The sequence below is a fragment of the Orycteropus afer genome, unplaced genomic scaffold, assembly GCF_000298275.1.
Source record: "Orycteropus afer afer isolate SDZICR_OR568_19922 unplaced genomic scaffold, OryAfe1.0 scaffold00124, whole genome shotgun sequence".
Classification (NCBI taxonomy): domain Eukaryota; kingdom Metazoa; phylum Chordata; class Mammalia; order Tubulidentata; family Orycteropodidae; genus Orycteropus; species Orycteropus afer.
The window spans coordinates 851601-872149 of record NW_006921711.1 but is presented as its reverse complement, the minus strand read 5'-3'; the positions used below and the strand labels follow the sequence as shown (position 1 = coordinate 872149).

General features: G+C 40.3%; 1 protein-coding gene across 1 annotated transcript in view; it reads left to right on the top strand.

The window, feature by feature from the left end:
- THADA (THADA armadillo repeat containing) overlaps positions 1 to 20549 on the top strand; it is a 621172-nt gene that overhangs the window by 132954 nt on the left and 467669 nt on the right. The window contains exons 22-23 of the mRNA XM_042781470.1: positions 15983 to 16115; positions 19793 to 19906. Of these exons, the coding sequence (XP_042637404.1) occupies positions 15983 to 16115; positions 19793 to 19906 (247 nt within the window). The remainder of the gene's footprint in view (positions 1 to 15982; positions 16116 to 19792; positions 19907 to 20549) is intronic.

Genomic DNA, 20549 nt, shown 5'->3' with positions numbered 1-20549 from the left:
GGGTTTGAACCTCCAGCCTTCTGATTAGCAGTCAAATGCCTTAGGCACTATGCCACCAACCCTGCCCCCCCCCCAATAGTCTAGTTCAATTGCTCATGAGCTCAAGAGTCCACACAACTCCTTGCACTTCAGACCAGCCAACCCTTCCTCTCATCCCTAGCCTCCGTGAACTAGGTCAGTAGGCACCAAACTCAACCCATTTCTTCATTGCACCTCCCCCACTTCCACTTGTCAGGTGGACCCAGGTGGTCACAAGCAGGGAGCATACCAGGCTATCTACTCACTCACTGGCTTATTTTAACTTCCAGTCCTGGAAAGGGTTCTCTCATGGGCCATGACTTTCTTGTCTTGATGCGCCCAAAGCCAAATTGCTTTGACATTCGAAAAGCCAAACAGCCATCTTTTTTTTTTTTTTTTTCTTTGCTGGTCCTTTAAATGCAAACCTTCTGTTCTCGGAGCAGTTCTGGATGGGTCTCCATATCTTTTCAAATGCAAATTTCCTGACTCTGAGGGGTCTGGGTGGGACTCAGGTTTTCTACCTAAAGAAAACAAATCAAACTCACTGCCATCAAGTTGGTTCAGCTCATGTTGTTGTTATGTGACCCAACTCATAGTGACCCCTCCTTGGGTTTCCGAGGCAGTATCACCAGGGAAGTAGATTGCCCCATCTTCCTTCTGAGGAGTGGCTGGTGGGTTTGAACCGCCAGCCTTCTGGTTAACAGAAGGCCTTAGGTACTACATCACCAGAGCTAGGAGGGCTCATTTTAAGCCTTGCAGAATGATAAAACTAACCAATCCCCACTTTAGAGTTCTGCTTTATTTGCATTGTTCCACCCAGTAAATTGGTGGGAGTCAAAAAGACCATGGCTGAAAGAGCGATACCAAGTAAATTCACTGCACCATACAGACATAGGGCTTCTTGGTCCTGTGGATGAACTGGTTGTTAAGCAGCTGTGAGTTGCACCTGAAGCTCTTGCTGCAGGTCTCACAGCGGTGTGGTTTCCTGCTCTGCATGATGCCCTGCCGGTCCCTGAAGCCCACACCCAGGCCAAAGCTGCTGCCCAGCTTGGCTTCCTTGGCGTCGCTGCCAGGAACAGGAGTGTCATGCTCCAGGTGCCGCTCTTCTGAGTTCAGTGTCTAGTCGCTTATGGGTGGCCTGCAGGCCACTCCATACTGACCTCTGGCCCAAAGCTGTTCCCATACTTGGGTCTTCAGGTATGGGCCCTCAGCAGGTTCTTCAGCACCCCTGTGTCCTGGCCCACTTCCACATCAGAAACAGCTGGCTGGGGAGATGGTGACACCTTCTCAGGCTTTGACTCAGAATCAGGCCAGGAGATATTCCTCCTGATACTGACATCTTGTGTGTCTTGAGGATCCAGGTCCAACAGCTCCTCCTGTAGCTGTGTCTGGGAGAGTACTTCTGGGCTGGAAGGGGGTAGGGGGACCATAATGATCATGGAGGTAAAGCAGAGCCTTATGGTGGTGCAGGGCTATAGGAGGTGTCCCCAGTGATAAGAGACTGATGGGGTGGGCCAGGAGGGGACTCCTGTTCATCCCCTAGCACCATGATATCCTCCAAGGCCTCCTGAAGGTGTGTACACTTGGGACCCCTATCTCTCTGTCTGAGTGGGGATGGGGGTCTCAGAGTGGAAGCCCCTTCAGCTCACTGGGCTGTATATCCTCACACTGAACTCAGGTTCCAGCCTCTGCTGCTACAACAGCCAAAGAGGGAAGGGGTGCCAGTATCAGTGGGTCAGGAACAAACACCCCACTGCTCTTTCTCAGCTGGGAGAGCTGTGCTTGTGGAGAATGGCACAATTGCAGAGAATGTAGCCTCAGAGAGCAGCAGCTGCCTGTATGCAGGTCTGTGACTCCACATGTACAAGCAATGTGACCTCAGGTGCTATATGATTTGGATGTTGTGGGAATACCATATAAAAACCAAAGCCAAACTCACTGCTGTCAAGTTGGATCTGACTTATAGTGACCCCTCCTTGGGTTCCCGAGGTGGTATCACTATGGAAATAGATTGCCCAACCTTCCTTCTGAGGAGTGGCTGGTAGGTTTGAACTGCCAGCCTTCTGGTTAGCAGTCAAATGCCTTAGGCATTATGCCACCAGAGCTCTCGGAATACTATATAGTGGACATTAAGTGAGTTAAGTGATGCATATTTATATGACCTTGAGCAAATAATGTAAATTCCGTTTTTGAATCTGATTTTTAAAAATTAGTCAGAAATACGTGAACATACTGGAAAGTATTGTAAAAAGAGTGTAACATCGTCGTCTGACTTTCTCTAACTTCACAAGAAGGGAGAACCTTCAAGATCAACAGCCCCAGGCTGATTCCGGTGAGGCTGACGTCAGATATGCTGCCACCCTCCACCCTTTCTGCTGATTCTGATACCAACCATCCTTCCCACTGCGCTCTCTTCCTCTCTGCTGGGTTTGAGAATTGGTTGTATTGGCCACACACAACTCACAGACAATACTCATGATTATGGTCTTTATTAAGGAAGTAACAGGTTGCAATTAAGAATCAGAAACAAATCAGGATACAATTCTTCAATTAGGACAGCTCTCTTCTCAGCTGTGCCACAGGCGTGCTTCTCTTTGGCCTCAACCTCTGCCCTGCTCAGGCCAGTGTTACAAATCTCTTTTAGCTTTGCCAAATAGGTGCCAGGAGAGGCACCCTACTCTGCCATCAAGCCTCCTGTGTGAAGGCACTCAGCTTTCTCTCTCCATGGGCTAGGAGGCTGTCACTCTTTGTCTCCTGCCTGTCACCAATGCTGGTGCCTTGGTTCTGCTGCCGTTGTCTCTCTGCTGTTTCCCATCTCTGTGAAGGGACAAGGGTTCAAAGGCGTGCTTCACGCCTAGCTTTTCTGTCTTGATTGCAGTGAGATCCCCTGCTTCTGCCTCTGGGATGGCTCATTTTTAGCTTAGTAAGATGGCAAAACTGACCCATCCCTTGTTAGGATTCCATACACATTATTTCAATGACCCACCCCCAAGGGTGCCATTATCTTATTTACATTATTATCAAGCTGTCCAGTCCTCTTGGTTGGCCATAAGCACCTCACATTTGCATAGTTCCACCCAGTCATCTGGTGTTAGTACAAAGACCCTGGCTAGAAGAGCCATGTTCAGTGAGTCACTACACCACAGGAGCTCTGGTAGCATAGTGCCTAAGGCACTTGACTGCTAACCAGAAGGCTGGTGGTTCAAACCCACCAGCCACTCCTCAGAAGGAAGGTTGGGCAATCCTACTTCCGTAGTGATACTGCCTTGGAAAGCCAAGGATTATGAGTCGGGGCCAACTCGACGGCAAGTAACAACAACAACAGCGAGCAGTTATGTAGTTATATCCTGGCTTTTAAAACCTTATCAGTCTTACCAAATTTATTTCAGACTTGTATAATTTAAAATATTATGGATAGTCTTGAAGACTCCTGTGTACTCAACTCTAATCCTACTCTCCTTTCTCCTTGCACAAAGTAATTGCCATGTAGAACTTAGTGTTTATTATTCTTGTGCATAGTTTTATATTATACATAATATAAGGAGCTCTGGTGGCATAATGCTTAAGGCATTTGACTGCTTATCGGAAGGTTGGCAGTTCAAACCCACCAGCCACTGTGTGGAAGGAAGACCGGGCAGTCTACTTCCATAAAGATTTATTACCTTGGAAACGCAAAAAGGGTTGCTATGAATTGGAATATACTGAATGGCAGTGAGAGTTTTTTTTAAACATAGTGTATGTAGGAACTTGTGGTATTGTGGTTAAAGCATTGAGCTGCTAACCAGAAGGTCTGCAGTTCAAACTCACTAGCTGCCGTACCCAAGAAAGATAAGGCAGTCTGCTTCCATAAAGATTTATAGCCTGGAAAACCCTATGGGGCAGTTCTACTCTGTCCTATAGGGTCATTGTGAGTTGGAATCAACTCAATGGCAGTAGGTTTGATTGCTTTTTAGATACTTAATATATTTATAAATAAGATATAATATTATATTCCATGTTTTAAATCTTTATATAAATAGTATCATATGAACTAATAGTCTCCTTTGTTTCATATATTTTTAGGTTTATCCATGTTGGTATGTAGATCTCTAGTTCATTGATGTTTGACTTGTATATTGTGTTCTTCTATGGTTTGTGAATACAGTGGCACAAATGGTTAAGCACTCAGTTACTAGCTGAAAGGCTGGTGGGTTGAACCTACCCGGAGGTGCTTAAAAGACAGGTGTGGCGTTCTGCTTCAGAAGAGTCACAGCCTTGAAAACCTATGGAGCAATTCTAATGTGTGTACATGGAGTGGCTAGGAGTCGGCTCAATAACTAGCAACAGCTTGTGAGGCATCTGAGTTTTCTTTGTGCAATGTAATATTCTGTTAACTACTACTTTGTTTACAACTTTTGCGTCTAACGTTTGTTATTGAAATTGATTATTACTTTTCTTGTAATGTGTGCTTTTGTTATCAAGGTTATACTAGTCTCATAAAATGCATCAAGTCATCTTTTTTCCCTTTTCAAATCCCTGAAAAAATTGATATAGGGTCATTTATTCTTGTTTTCTATTATTTCTATTTATTCTATTCTTTCTTTATTTTATTTTTAATTACATTACTGTGGTGTAGTAAATTACTTAGTGTGGCTTTTCTACGCATAAGTCTTTGTAAAAGGTGGAGTTTACCATGAGCAACTGAGGAGCTCCTGATTGCTAAAGTTGCCCACCTGAGGTATTTCTGTTGGGAGTGGCACACTAAACAATGTTCTGGGAGGGTCCCACTCTCTCTCAGGTGTTTAGAATTCTGATGTTATGATTGGTTGGTTTGGCCACTCTGCTGGGCTCAAAAGGAGACCTCCTAGAGGCAGCAGTCTCTCTCTGACTGCTGGCTGAGGAAGACATTTTGATGAAAGAGACATGTACTCCTGAAAGAGACATGTACTACTGGGAAAGAGATGCAAGAGACACACATTGCTGAGTGAGGCACCGAGGGACACTAACTGTTGGGAGAGAGACTGTGAGAGACTGTTAGGAGAGAGACTGTGGGCTGGGAGAGAGACTGAGTGTTCTTCCTGAACTTGAATTGTAACCTGGTACTTCCCTAATAAACCCCATAATCTGTGAGTTCTGTGTGGCCACTGCAGCAAATTATTGAACCCAGAAGAGAGGTGGTGGGTGCTTTGGGAGGAACTGTTGGAGAAAGGGCTGGAGGGAGGCAGCATGTCTGGCCTTGCAGGAATAGGCCTTGGGTTACTGATGGTGATTCTGTCTTCCTCTTGTGGGGTTAAAGGAGGTCAGAAGATGTGGCCTCCTTGTCTTTTTAGCAATTACTTTTCTACATCTCGCTTGGATGTGGCTCTGTATTAAGGTGGGGACTCAAGGTAGACAGGCCTAGTGCTTGGAGGCTGCTTTTCACTTGAAGGTGCTCTATATTAAGGTCAGGGCCTGAGGTAGGTGGGCATAAGTCTTGGAGGCTGCTTTTCACTTGTGTGTGGCTCTGTATTAAGGCTGTTGCCTGAGGTAGGTGGGCACAGAGGAGTTAAGGACAACTAAGGGAGACGAACTTGTCTGTCAATTTGTCATCCTGTGGTGGCTCACATGTTGCTGTGAGGCTGGAGGCTATGCCACCAGTGTTGCAAAATGCCATGATGGACAGGTTTCAGTGGAGCTCCCTGGCTAAGACAGACTTGGAAGAAGGAAGAGGCCATCCATTTCTCAAACAATTGGCCAGTGAAAACCTTATGAATAGCAGTGAAACACTGTTTGATATACTATTGGGAAACTTTATGAACAGCCCTGAAACATTGTCCAATATAGTGCTGGAATATGAGCCCATCAGGTTGGAAAGCACTCAAAATTTGACTGGGGAAGAGCTGACTACTCAGAGTAGAGACGACCTTAATGATGTGGATGGAGTAAACCTTTCGGGACCTCCGTTGGCTGATGTGGTATGACTCAAAATGAGTAGAAACAGATGCAAACATCCATTAATAATTAGAACATGAAATGTATGAAGTTTGAATCTAGGAAAATTGGAAGTTGTCAAAAATGAAATGGAACACATAAAGATTGGTTTCCTAGGCATTAGTGAGCTGAAGTGGACTGGTTTTGGCCACTTTGAATCTGATAGCCCTATGATCTTCTATGCCGGGAATGACAAATTGAAGAGGAATGGTGTGGCATTCATCGTCACAAACAGTGTTTCAAGGTCTGTCCTGAAGTACAATGCTGTCAGTGATAGGATAATATCCACATGCCTATAAGGAAGACCAGTTAGTCTGACTATTATTCAAATCTATGCAACAGCTACCAAAGCCAAAGATGAGGAAATTGAACATTTCTACCAACTTCTGCAGTCTGAAATTGACCAAACATGAAATCAAGATGTGTTGATTATCATTGGTGGCTGGAATGCAAAAGTTGGAAACAAAGAAGAGTTACTGGTAGTTGGAAAGTATGGCCTTGGTTATAGAAATAATGCTGGAAATTGCATGATGTAATTTTGAAAGACCAACAACTTATTCCTTGCCAATACCATTTTTTCAACAATATAAGTGACAACTATACATGTGGACTTCACCAGATGGAATACACAGGAATCAGATTGATTACATCTGTGGCAAGAGGCGTTATAGCCTCTTCAGCCTAAACAAGGCCAGGAGCTGATTGTGGAACAGACCATCAACTGCTCTTATGCACGTTCAAGTTGAAGTTGAAGACAATTAAAATAAGTCCATGAGAGCCAAAATATGACTTTGATAATATCCCTACTGAATTTATAGACCATCTAAAAAATAGATTTGATGCATTGAACACCAGTGAGTGAAGACTAGACGAATTGTGGGATGACATCTAGAACATCATCCATGAAGAAAGCAACAGGTCATTAAAAAGATGAGAAAGGAAGAAAAGACCAAAATGGATGTCAGAGGAGACTCTGAAACTTGCCTTTGAATGTAGAGTAGCTAAAGCAAATGGAAGAAATGACAAGATAAAAGAGCTGAACAGATTTCAAAGAACAGCTCGAGCAGACAAAGCCAGTTACTTTAATGAAATGTGCAAAGACCTGGAGTTAGAAAACCAAAGGGGAAGAACATACTATGCATTTCTCAAGCTGAAAGAACTGAGGAAAAAATTTAAGCCTCGAATTGCAATATTGAAAGATTCTATTGGCAAAATATTGAATGATGCAGGAAGCATTGAAAGAAGATGGAAGGAATACACAGAGTCACTGTACCAAAAAGAATTGGTCAGTGTTCATCCATTTCAGGAGATGGCAATATGATCAAGAACCAGTGGTATTGAAGGAAGAAGTCAAGGCTGCACTGAAGGAATTGGCGAAGAACAGGACTCCAGGAATTGATGGATTACTCATTGAGATGTTTCAACAAATGGATGCTCTGCTGGCAGCACTCATTCGGCTGTGCAAACAGATTTGGAGGGCATATGTGTGGCCAACTGACTGGAAGAGATCCATAGTTGTACCCATTCCAAAGAAAGGTGATCCCACAGAATGTGGAAATTATTGAACAATATCATTAATACCACATGCAAGTAAAATCTTGCTGAAAATAATTTAAAAACGGTTGCAGCAGTATATTGACTGAAAGCTTCCAGAAATGCAGGCTGGATTCAGAAGAGGACATAGAATGAGGGATATCATTGCTGATGTCAGATGGATTTTAGCTGAAAGCAAAGAATACCAGAAAGATGTTTACTTATGTTTTATTGACTCTGCAAAAGCATTAGACTATGTGGATGGGGCAGTCTACTTCCGTAGTGATACTGCCTCAGAAACCCAAGGAGGGGTTACTATGAGTTGGGTCTGACTCGACGGCACATAACAACAACAATATGGATCATAACAAATTGTGGATAACATTGAGAAGAATGGGAATTCCAGAACACATAATTGTACTCATGAGGAACCTGTACATAGATCAGGAGGCTGTCATTCAAACAGAACAAGGGGACACTGCATGGTTCAAAATCAAGAAGGGAGAGCATCAAGGTTGTATCCTTTCACCACACTTATTCAACTTGTAAGCTGAGCAAATAATTCATGAAGCTGGATTATATGAAGAAGAAAGTAGCATCAGAATTGGAGGAAGACTCATTAACAACCTGCGATATGCAGATGACACAACTTTGCTTGCTGAAAGTGAGGATGACTTGAAGCCCTTACTGATGAAGATTTTGCTTTCTTCATATTGAGATGTAATTCATACTGCAGATTAAGGTATCTTAATGAGGAACCTGTACATAGATCAGGAGGCTGTCGTTCAAATAGAACAAGCTGGTCCTCACAGCTGGTCCAATAAACAGCTTTATGGTGGATGGAGAAAAGATTGAAGTTGTCAAGGATTTCATATAACTTGGTTCTACAATCAACACCAATGGAAGCAGCAGTCAAGACATCAGACAACGTATTGCATTGGGCAAATCTCCTGCAAATAACCTCTTTGAAGTGCTGAAGAGCAAAGATGTCTCCTTGAAGACTAAGGTGTGCCTAACCCAAGCCATGGTATTTTCAGTTGCCTCTTATAGCATGTGAGAGCTGGAGAATGAATAAGGAAGAATGAAGAAGATTTGATGCTTTTAGTTGTGGTGTTAGAGAAGAATGCTAAGAGTACCATGGTCTTCTTAAAGGACTAACAAATCTATCCTGGAAGAAGTACAGCTGGAATGCTCCTTGAAAGCGAGAATGGCCAGACTTCATCTCATGTACTTTGGTCATGTTGTCAGAAGGAACCATTCCCTGGAGAACGGAATGGTTGGTAAAGTAGAGGATCAACGAAGAAGGGGAAGGCCCTCAATGAGATGGATTGACATAGTGGCTGTAATGATGGGCTCAGGTATAGCAAGGATCATGAGGCTGGTGCAGGACCGGGCAGCGTTTTGTTCTGTTGTGCAGAGGGTTGCTATGAGTTGGAGATGACTCAACGGCACCTAACAACACCAACAACAATGAACAACATTTCTGTATTTCAGTATTACTATGTGTTATTGGGGAGGGCTTTTATCAAAATGTATGCCAACTGTTTCATCTTTATCACAAATTCAAATGAAATTCTTCTAGGACATGCTTTTCTCATAATAATAGATAATAATGTTGTTGTTGTTGTTATGGGCGGTTAAGTCAGCCCCGACTCATAGCTACCCCTCCTTGGGTTTCCGAGGCAGTATCACTACGGAAGTAGATTGCCTCATCTTCCTTTCGAGGAGTGGCTGGTGGGTTTGAACCGCCAGCCTTCTGGTTAGCAGTCAAGTGCCTTAGGCACTATGCTACCAGAGCTCCTAGATAATAATATCAGAGAATGGCTATTAAGAACTTATTAAACACTTTACAGGAATAAACTTTCTTAATTTTCCCAACTACTTTTATTTTATACAGGAGGAAAGTGAGAAAGGGAGAAGTTTTGCAACTTGTCCTGGATCACACAGCTTTTTGCTAGTAGAGCAAGGATTCTAAACTAGATAACTTTGCTCCATAATCTGTGCTCCTAACCATTGTGGTATGCTCTCTCTTTCATCTCTCGAGTGGAGAAAATAAGACCTTCTCACAGATCTGTTTGTTGCAAAGATGAAGTAAAATAAGGTGTGAAATGCCTGGAATTGTATCTGATGTTTAATAAACATTTAATAAATGCTTATTTTTCTTTCTTTTGTAGAAGGCAAAAATAGTTTTAGTATGACAATTTAAACAAAACTTGTAATAAGATTTTGTTTAAAATACAGAATATTTCATTTTCATAAAAAGTGTGAGAGTTCTGTTATTGGGCCAAATTCCCTTGTGTGACTACAGGGCATGACTGCCCTGAGTAAGATGCAGAACTAGGAAGCAAGGGAACCAGAAAAAAAGGATCCAGTGGCAAAAGCAAAATTAGAAACAAGACAGTTGAAGGGATTCTATAGAATACTCCATATGATCCTGGGGAATTCCAGACTGGAACAAGAAGGTTGGGTCTTGAAGGTAGGAGCCGATGCCTTGGTCATTTCCCAGAACTCCTGAAGTTTGTGGGCCCTTAGTGTCGGGCAGAGAGAGCTCAGTTGAGGACATTTTGCCAGTCTTAACTGTGTTGGGAGCTCTGGTAGCATAGTGCCTAAGGCATTTGACTGCTAACCAGGAGGCTGGCGGTTCAAACCCACCAGCCACTCCCCGGAAGGAAGATGAGGCAATCTACTTCTGTAGTGATACTGCCTTGGAAACCCAAGGAGGGGTCACTATGAGTAGGTTTGACTCCACGGCACATAACAACAACAACCTTGTTGAACATTCTCCTGCCTTTTGTTTTCAAATTCCTCAAATTAACAAGTGACATCTAATCCTTAGTATGCAACACTCAAGGGAATCAATAAACCTTTCAACTGTTTGGAGTCCCTGGGTAGTATAAATGGTTAGTGCTCTCAACAACTAACCAAAAGGGTGGAGGTTTGAATCTACTCAGAGGTGCCTTGGAAGAAAGGCATAGTGATCCACTTCTGAGAAATCAGCCTTTGACAAATCTATGGGCACAGTTCTATTCTGGCATACATGAGGCCACTTTAAGTCAAAATTGACTTGATTAACAACTGGTTTGGTCAACTATTTACTGTCACAATAGCCAAGAGTCTAAATCAGGCCTTTGGGCCTTGACTCAAGTCATTTCCTTAGCCAGTCCCATCTCCTACTTCTTCCACTCCACATATATAAGTCTTCCACCATTCTACCTTCGTATCTTCCAAAGTCAGCTCAAATCTTATCTTTTTATGACCTTGTTCTGACCCCCCACTGTACACCTTATGTCTAGCAGTTACTCTAAGTACATTAGAAGCCTAGAGAAGGGACATATCCTTTTGATGAGTAGCAAAAAATGTGGAGATGGTTAACAAATACAGGTAGTCCTCAACTTCCAATAAGGTTCTGCTTCAGTTAAGTCAAATACCTCATTTCTTTTTCTAGTTATTATTATTGTTGTTGTTGTTGTTATGTGCCATCAAGTCGGACCCAACTCATAGTGACCCCTCCTTGCGTTTCCAAGGCAGTATAACTATGGAAGTAGATTGCCCCATCTTCCTTCCGAGGAGTGGCTGGTGGGTTTGAACCGCCAGCCTTCTGGTTAGCAGTCAAGTGCCTTAGCCACTATGCTACCAGAGCTCCTGGTTATTATTATTATTGCCTTTTTTTTTTAATCAATGTCTTTATAATCTAGTCATTGTCCTTGGGGCTTAGAAGCGTTACATATAAACTTACCAAAAAAACAAACTCACTGCCGTCGAATCAGATCTGACTCATAGCGACCCCTTCTTGGGTTTCCGAGGCGGTATCTCTGTTGAAATAGATGAACCGCCAACCTTCTGGTTAGCAGTCAAATGCCTTAGGCACTGTGCTACCAGAGCTCCCTATAAACTTACAAGTATATTTTAATGCATACCTGTATACATAAAGAAATACACAAATCATAAAAAATTATTCTGATGATGAAGAGTTAGGTGATGTTGGTATTTTGTCAGTTGCAGTAATAACTACACTTGTGAAAGGTTCTGGATCATCTGGATTATTAGAATTATCTATATAGTCCTTTTTTTCCCCCTACATTTTTCACCATAACATCTCATTGCTTCCTGATTCTGCCTCTTGACCTTAGCAAAGCGATTAGCATTTGGATCCATGTTTTCAAGCAACTGAAGGGTTTAGTTTAGGAAAACTCCAGCTAATCCTTTCACTGTAAAAAATTTTCACAACTTCTCTCCTTCATCTTCCTCATTATTTCTTTTTCAGCATTTCTTTCCTCTTCAAAATCCATTAAGTCCTGATCTACCAACTCCTCTTCTTCATAGTCTATGAGTTATTCCACATTGGTGATATGTTCTAAATTCAGTGTTCTTGCCATCTAGAGGATTTTTCCGTCAAGTGCTTTCATCATATTCTCTTGATCAAATGCTTGGAGTGTGTTCACAATAACTCAGCAATTTATTTCATATCTCCTGCATGCATTTTCCTATAATTTCCTCCCTGGAAGATGTACTAAGGTTAAGATGTACAAAAATAAAATAGATGATCATGAGTATGGTTTGTCATAACTCGAGTATGTCTTACGTCAGGGGACTACTTGTACTTAGTTGAGAATGTATATATGTGAGAAGTTATTGTGTGCATAAGAGCTCTGGTCGTACTGTGTCTAAGGCATTTGACTGCTAACCAGGAGGTTCATGGTTCAAACCCACCAGCTGCTCTGCAGGATGAAGATGGGGCAGTATACTTCCTTAAAAATTTACTGTCTTGGAAACCCAATGAGGGTCACTATGAGTTGAAATCAGTTTGATCACAGTGGGTTATTGTGTGTATGAGAGAGTATGAGAACCAGAAAAGAGAACAACCTTACTAGAACAGAGGGCTGTGTGGGAATTTGAAAGAGTTAGGCTAAATTTAAGTAGGTTAGTTGGGGCCAGATCACAAGTTACTTTTGATGCTGGAAGAGGAGTTTGATAAAGATTTGGTTCACAGTTAAGAGCCAGTGATGCATGTGGAAGAGTGATCTCAGATGGGCCTGCCTTCTCGCATTGATTGGCTTTGCTAGAACCTCTGTATGGCCAGAACTGACTGTGTAGGTTCACTGACTGTCAAGGCACTACTGAACTATTGTTTGTTGTATCAATATATTTCATAGGAAAATATCTCCCACCCACTATAGTTCCTTTTCCCCCTGAGTTTTCCTTCCATAGTAAATTTCTACAGAAGACTTGACCTTAGACTATAGCATCTATAAGCCAGTTTTAAATTGCCCACAGCCCAGTGATGAAGGAGAAAATACAAGTAAATGAAGTCCACAGGTAATCTCAGAGCAAGTAGTTTTCTCTTTCCTCACCTCTATAACTCCTACTGGGAGCTCTGGTAGCATAGTGGCAAAGGCACTTGACTGCTCACCAGAAGGCTGGCGGTTCAAACCCACCAGCCACTCCTCGGAAGGAAGGTTGGGCAATCCTACTTCCGTAGTGATACTGCCTTGGAAACCCAAGGAGGGGTCGCTATGAGTCGGGGCCGACTCGACGGCAAACAACAACAACAACAACAACAATAACTCCTACTTCTTACTTTGTGGTTAAATTGTTGAAAATAGCTTTTGTTTTAATTCTTTCTCTCTTTTTTTCTTTTCCCTGACTCATCCATTCTGGAATGAATTAGGAAAAGAAGGCAATGAGTCAATACCATAAGCACTTAAAAAACTGCTCTGAGGAATGGATTTGAGGGTCGGATTTAGCAACGATACCAACTGCCAGTGATAGTGATAAATTAGAGAAATTATTCCTTGAATTACATTTATTTTCATTTTAAAGAGGTGTAAAATCCAGTGATTGGGAAGTCACATCAGTTCTTAAAACTATGAAAGTGAGGGAAGATTATTTTTATTTTGAAAACTTTCAAACATACATGTATTTAAAAGTAGAGAGAATTACGAACTGCCTGTAACCATCACTCAAATTCAACAGTTATCAAAATTTTGCCCACTTATTTCATCTGCTCTTTTTTATTGTGGTTTTACTAAAGTATTATGTAGTAAATATCAGATCTGTTATTTTTACTTCTCTGTACTTCAGTATACATATCTAAGACCTATGGACACTTTCTTACATGTCCACAATTGCCATTGGCATACTCTGTAAATAATTGCTTGGTGTCATCTAATATCTAGTACATATATAAAATTTCCCCTATTATTTGAAAGTATCTTTTTTTATGTTTGATTTGTTCAAATAAAGATCTAAACAAGGTCCACATATTGCATTTGGTCATTACATCTTTGGATCTCTTTTAATCTAGGGGCTCAGACTTTTAGTGGGGAGTGTATGTGGGAAGAAGCAGGGGTAAAGTATTTGATATTAAGCTTTTTAAAAGGGAACATTTAAAATTACAGTGCTGGCACTAGGGAGATTGGATTCTAACATTTGTGACTGAACCATTTTTTTTTTTTTTTTTAATTGTGATTTGGGTAAAAATTTACAGTGCAAATTCACTTTCCATACAGCAGTTCACATACACTTTGTCTCGTGACATTGGCTACAATTTACCACAATGCAACAGCTCCCCTCCCACTTCTTCCCTGTGTCCATCCCTCTATGCACTCCTGCCCCCTGAGCTGTCTCCCAGTGCATAAACAGCCCTTCTTTCTCCCATGATTGATCTCTCCAAGGAATGTATCTACCTCAGGTAAATGCTCAACTCATATGCCTGTCTTTTGTTTGGCTGGAAGCCACAGGTGTGGTTTCAATTCCAGACCTGAAAGGCAGCTAGGGGCTAGTAGTTCCACCAGGCTCTATCAGACCAGCAAACCTGGCCACCCCTTTTTTTTCCCAAATGATTTTGATTTTTGATTTTGAGTTTTGTTCCATTGTTCTCCCTCTCTATCCAGGATCTCCTCCATAGTTCCCCCTCTGAGTGGTTGGCAGTGGTAGCCAGGCACCATCTAGTTCTTCTGGTCTCATAGTTGTATAGGCTGAGGATCGCATGGTGTACCAGTCACTAGGACTAATTGTTTCCATGAATCTTTGGTTTTCTTCTTTCTTCTTTGCTCTGGATGAGGAGAGACCCATTATTACATCTAGATGGCTGCTTGCAAGCTTTTAAGATCCCAGTCACTACTTGCCAAAGTAGGAGGTGGAAAATGTTTTGTGTAGTATGTTATGCCAATTGAGCTTGATGTCCCCTGCGACTATGGTCCCGAGCCCACTGTGAACCAATATTTTTTAGGCTATGTCAAACTTTAAAAAATATCCCCTTAAAAGCAGTATTATTAATATATTATTTTGTTCTATGTAAGATATAGGAGCTCTGATAGTGTAGTGCCTAAGGCACTTGACTGCTAACCAGAAGGCTGGTGGTTCAAACCCACCAGCCACTCCTCAGAAGGAAGGTTGGGCACTCTACTTCCGTCGTGATACCACCTCGTAAACCCAAAGAGGGGTCACTATGAGTCGGGTCTGACTCGATGGCACATAACAACATGTAAGATATAAAAGTAAATTTGAGTTATTATTTGGAATGTTTAGTCAGAAATGGAAGCTTTCTATCTTACACCAAACTGGAATAAAGAATAAAATCCCAAAGTATGTTTCTCCCAGATCTGCTTCTCACTACAAATATCTGTTATTTCTCTGTGGAGTGTATTCCTCAATTTAAAAAAGAGAGCATTTTTTCCTTAGGACTTCATATGTTTATTTTCTTATATTAATTTTTGTTGAATCTAGTTATGATCATCTTAAAATAATTATGTGGACCTTAAAATAACTGGTCTACACCTACAACTGAATATACTATTTCCTAGGAAAATGTTACACACTCGGGTAGGTCATATATTTAAAAATTAAGAAAAGAAAACAAAACAAACCACCACTTAAATATCTGCAAGCACTCTCAGATAAACTTATTTTAACAGAACAGAAGCTTGCTAATAATAATGTTCAAATGTTGAAACCTCAAAACACTTACACCTCTTCTTAGATAATCTGCTTTCTTAGTTCTCTGTAGGATCTGGTTGAAAATTTTATTGTGGTATGGCACATTTTAAGAGAGATTAAAAATGATCACTGAAATAGAGTTTAAAATGCTTTTTCTTTGAATGTATATAATCTCTACAAATGTAGAACATAAATTACAATAAACTAAAATTTGTATCCTAAGTCTTACAGTATAAATCATCAGTGAGTTCTTGATTTCCTTCCTTCAGAACATTTTGTGTGGATGGGTCTCGAAGATTATTTTGCAGAACACCACTTACAAACAGTGGTTGTAATAATGGCATCTTCAATAGCTTTACATCCTAAGACCCGTCATAAAGAGGAAAGTAGGTGAAAAGTAGAAGTTAAGACATTTTCGTGGTTTGCTCTCTCCAAGTGTAAATGTATTTACTCTTTTCTGATAGTGTTAATGTATAGCCACATTTTATGCTTTTACTTTTGGGTACCTGATAATTCCAAACGTTTGCTTATATATACCTCTTAGGTGCCCTAACTTGAGTCTGCAAAAGCTACCGGAACAGTGGTTATGGAATGTTTTAGAGGAAGTTAAATACAGTGATCCTTCATCTAAACTCTGTGCTACAAGGCGCAGTGCTGGAATTCCTTTCTACATACAGGTACTTATCTATAAAAATAAAGCTGTTTATTTCTTCGTGTCTTTGATAAGTGTATTCTTAAATCCTTGACATATGAATGAGCATATTACATAAGGGACATTTTTGTTTTTTTAGTTCCATTACATTTGTGACTTTGTTTTAATCTATGGACAGTGTGTTCCTGTAACAAGATTTGTTCTTGGAACAAATCCTCCAAGAAATCAGTCTTCTAATATGAGCAGAGGCTGGTATAGATTTCTGCTTGTTTTTTAAGTAGGTAAACATTACTGTGAGACATTCTCAGGTGAGATTGTTTTGTATTCTCCCATTGCTAACTTTCAGGAAGTGCACATGTTGACCCCCCCCCATTTTTTTTAAATTAGAAAAAAAATAAATATTCTTCTCATTTCAATACCCCAAATTTCTCTTTCTCCAGGGAACCGATATTAACAGTTTCCTTGAAATTCTTCCATGTAATGTTGATCCATAAAATAATTACCATTGCAGTAGTAGCTAACAGTTCTTAGTGGTTATTTCACATAAAATCTCATTAATTCCTTCCTCAAACTTTAGGAGCTCTGGTAGCATAGTGCCTAAGGCACTTGACTGCTAACCAGAAGGCTGGCGGTTCAAACCCACCAGCCCCCCCCAGCCACTCCTCGGAAGGAAGATTGGGCAATCCTACTTCTGTAGTGATACTGCCTCGGAAACCCAAGGAGGGGTCGCTATGAGTCGGGGCTGACTCGACGGCATATAACAACAACAAAAACAACAAACTTTACGAGATAGATTCTGTTGTCCAGAAGAAACTGGGGCTTAGAAAAGTTAAGTGATTTACCAATGACCATGGAAGTCATAAGTGCAGAGCTAAGCCTGGAGCCAGGAATCCTAACTCTTGAACCTCTTTGTATATGAGCATGTGTGTGTATGCATGTGCATCTTTCTTTTTTTTTTTTTTTTCACACAAATGAAAGCACTCTATACACTATTTGAACCTTTTTTTTTAAAAAAAAATTGTGTTAAATGTGACCCTTGCTTTTTAAAGTAACATACCTTAAAGATTACTTCATATTAGCACACATAGCAGATGTTACTATTGATAGAAAAATATGTCTGCAGTGTAGAATGAAGAGATACTCACCTTTATGAACCCAAAGAATAAAAGCCAAAGTCTCACATTACTAAATCAAACCGTAGCCTGAAAGGTAAACTAAAATCCAGGGTTAAGTGTAATTAAGCAATGAAAATAAATGAAGTCTCTTTTCTAGTGTCCCTATATTATTTTGCAAATTCTTAATGTCCCTTCATGTTTTATTATTATTATTATTTGTTTTTAATATTATGTTGTTGTTGTTGTTACGTGCTGTCATGTCGGACCCGACTCATAGCGACCCCTCCTTGGGTTTCTGAGGCAGTATCACTATGGAAGTAGATTGCCCCGTCTTCCTTCCGAGGAGTGGCTGTTTAATATTATAGTGGTTATCAATTGCAGTAGTTGTTGGCTTGAATCAGAGACTCTCGGGGTAGTGCTGCTGGACATATCTTGGTGATCTTCAGTAATCAGCTCCCATCTGTTCTGATCCCTCTTGAATGAGTGTGGTTCCTTCTTTGCTTGAAATCCATTCTGACCTAGTGTGTTTATGCCTCATTTGTCTGAGGACAGATGGAAAGGCAGCAGCAAGATCTGGTTGCATGTTTTGAGCTGTGTGCTTGGTGATCAAACATATCAGGAGACACATTTTCTCACACTGTCCTTGGTGAGAGGGTAATAACTATGTCTGGCCCTTTGAGGAAAAGAAAGAGATGGCTCCCAGAAGACATTTCAATAACAGTATGTTATTTTCTTATTTATTTTAGTTGAGTAAAATTTAAATTATTAGAAATATCAGCTCATCCCTGTTTCTCTTAACCTGAGTTATCAATAAAGTTACTTTCTTTGTTGTGGTGTAAGTCTCTGCTTAACATTAAATACAGAGTAAAACTGTTTACTTTGTGAGTTTACATTTTAAACAGAAAGATACAAAAATTTTTAAAATATTCTTTTAAATTATATATATATATATACATATATATATACATATACACATATACATATATATGTATGGGAGCTCTGGTAGCATAGTGGCTAAAGCACTTGACTGCTAACCAGAAGGCTGGAGGTTCAAACCCACCAGCCACTCTTCAGAAGGTAGATGGGGCAATCTACTTCCGTAGTGATACTGCTTCGGAAACCCAAGGAGGGGTTGCTATGAGTCGGGTCTGACTCGACAGCATATAACAACAACAACAACATACATATGTATGTATGCATGTATATATGGAGCTCTGGTGGCATAGTGTCTAAGGCATTTGACTGCTGACCAGAAGACTGGCAGTTCAAACCCACTAGCCACTCCTCAGAAGGAAGGTTGGGCTCCTTCCATAGTGATACTGTCTCGGAAACCCAAGTAGGGGTCGCTATGAGTTGAATCTGACTCGACGGCAGTGAGGTTTTTATATGTGTGTGTGTGTGTGTATGTGTGTATTGGAGTATAAGTATACTCTGAGAAATTTCTTTTAAATGTAGGCATTTTGTATGTGTGTCTTTATTTTCTTCCCTTGTGTATTATACGTGCTTCACCAGAATCGAGAGAGATATGTATGAAAAGTAGATATATATAGGAAGGGAGTTGAGAATATGACTAAAGTGATTTTTTATATAGTTTTATTGAGACATAATTCACATATACAGTTTATAGAGTATACAGTTCAGTGGTTTTTTGTGTATGTGTGTGTGTATTCAAAGATCTGTGCAACCATCATCACAATCTAATTTTAGAACATCATCCATTATAAAATCTGTCCCCACTGATAGTCAATCCCCATTCTTCTCTACCCGTGCTGTTGTTGGCCCTAAGCTGGTTGCTTTCTGTCTCCAGAGGTTTTCCTATTCTAGACATTTCGTGTAAGGAATCATATAACACGTGATCTTTTGTGACTAGCTTCTTTCACGTATGACGTTTTCAAAGTTCATCTCATCATAGCACATATCAGTATACCATTCGTTTTTATGTGTAAAGTGGTTTTGGTATCCTATTTTTATGTTTGTTGCATAGTAGCAAAGTGTTATACCCAGTAAATAAGCTGCTCCTTGAAAATTCAAGTATAAGACCCCTTTGGAGTTTATAATATTTCATTTTGTCCCAGGGAATTTCAGATGTTACAATTTGGTTGATCCTGCAGTTAATAGCCTCTCAGTGAAGAAGAATTAAATACTGGTCAATTTCTAGTGAGTTTTAAAATCTTTATAAGACATTGTTGAATCCAAAGTTTTTTTTTCTTTTGAAAAAAAAGGAGAATGTCCTTGGTCTCAAAATTTGTCACTAAAATTGACTTGTATATTCAATATCTGAGACCTGCCACCCAGTTATGGTTCTTAAGATATTGTCAACAAGAACCATTTTCAACTTTAGAATTATATAATTAATAAACAAACTGGAACTGACCTTAGAGATCATAGGATTTTACTGTCTAATTTTACAGATGAAGAATCTGAGAAATGGAGAGAAGTTAAAATGAATTGTCTTAGGCCACATGATTTAATTAACTTGCTTATTTTTATAAAGGGGATTTTGCATTTTCAAATTGATTCTGGGAAGCAGAAAGTAGGTGTGTGTTAAAGAAGAGCTCTGTTAATTTTTTTCTGTGTTTTTCCATAGGCATTGTTGGCATCTGAACCAAAGAAAGGCAAAATGGATTTATTGAAAGTAACAATGAAAGAGCTAATCTCTTTGGCTGGTCCTATGGATGACTCACGGAGCACAGTCCCCCAGGTATTACGGAAATACTCACACAAGCCCTGCTAAGAAAGCAAAGGTTTTAAATCTTTGCTGTACTCTAAATTTAAAAAAAAAAAAAAAGTATCTGCTAAAACTATAGAACTCATTTTCATAGATCTCTTGAAAACAGGACAGACATTTGAAGCATTTTGGATGGTTTTTTGTTGACTTTCCTGTCCTTTTGTTGGTAAATATTAACCAAAGGGAGCTATTTTTATACTGATAAAAATATGTAACAGATGATATTTGCTATAATATCACTATTCTATCTAAAAATATACAAAATGAATATGCTGTCACTTTAGAATTTGATAGCATTTTGTAACTCAGCAGTTATATCTTTCCCTAACATGTGTTGTTGTTGTTAGGTGCTGTCCAGTAGGCTCCAACTCCTAGCCACTTTATATACAACAAAACGAAACACTGCCCTATCATGTGCCATTCTCACAATCCTTGCTATATCTGGGCCCATCGTTGCAGCCACTGTGTCAGTCCATCTCGTTAAGAGTCTTCCCTAAAATGTGGTATCTAACTTTCTGATACATTCACATTTTAATTTGAGCTAGTATATAGTCTCTTTCAGTCATTACCAATGTGTACGACCTTGGGTTAAGTGCTCTTCCTAGCTTCATTGTAC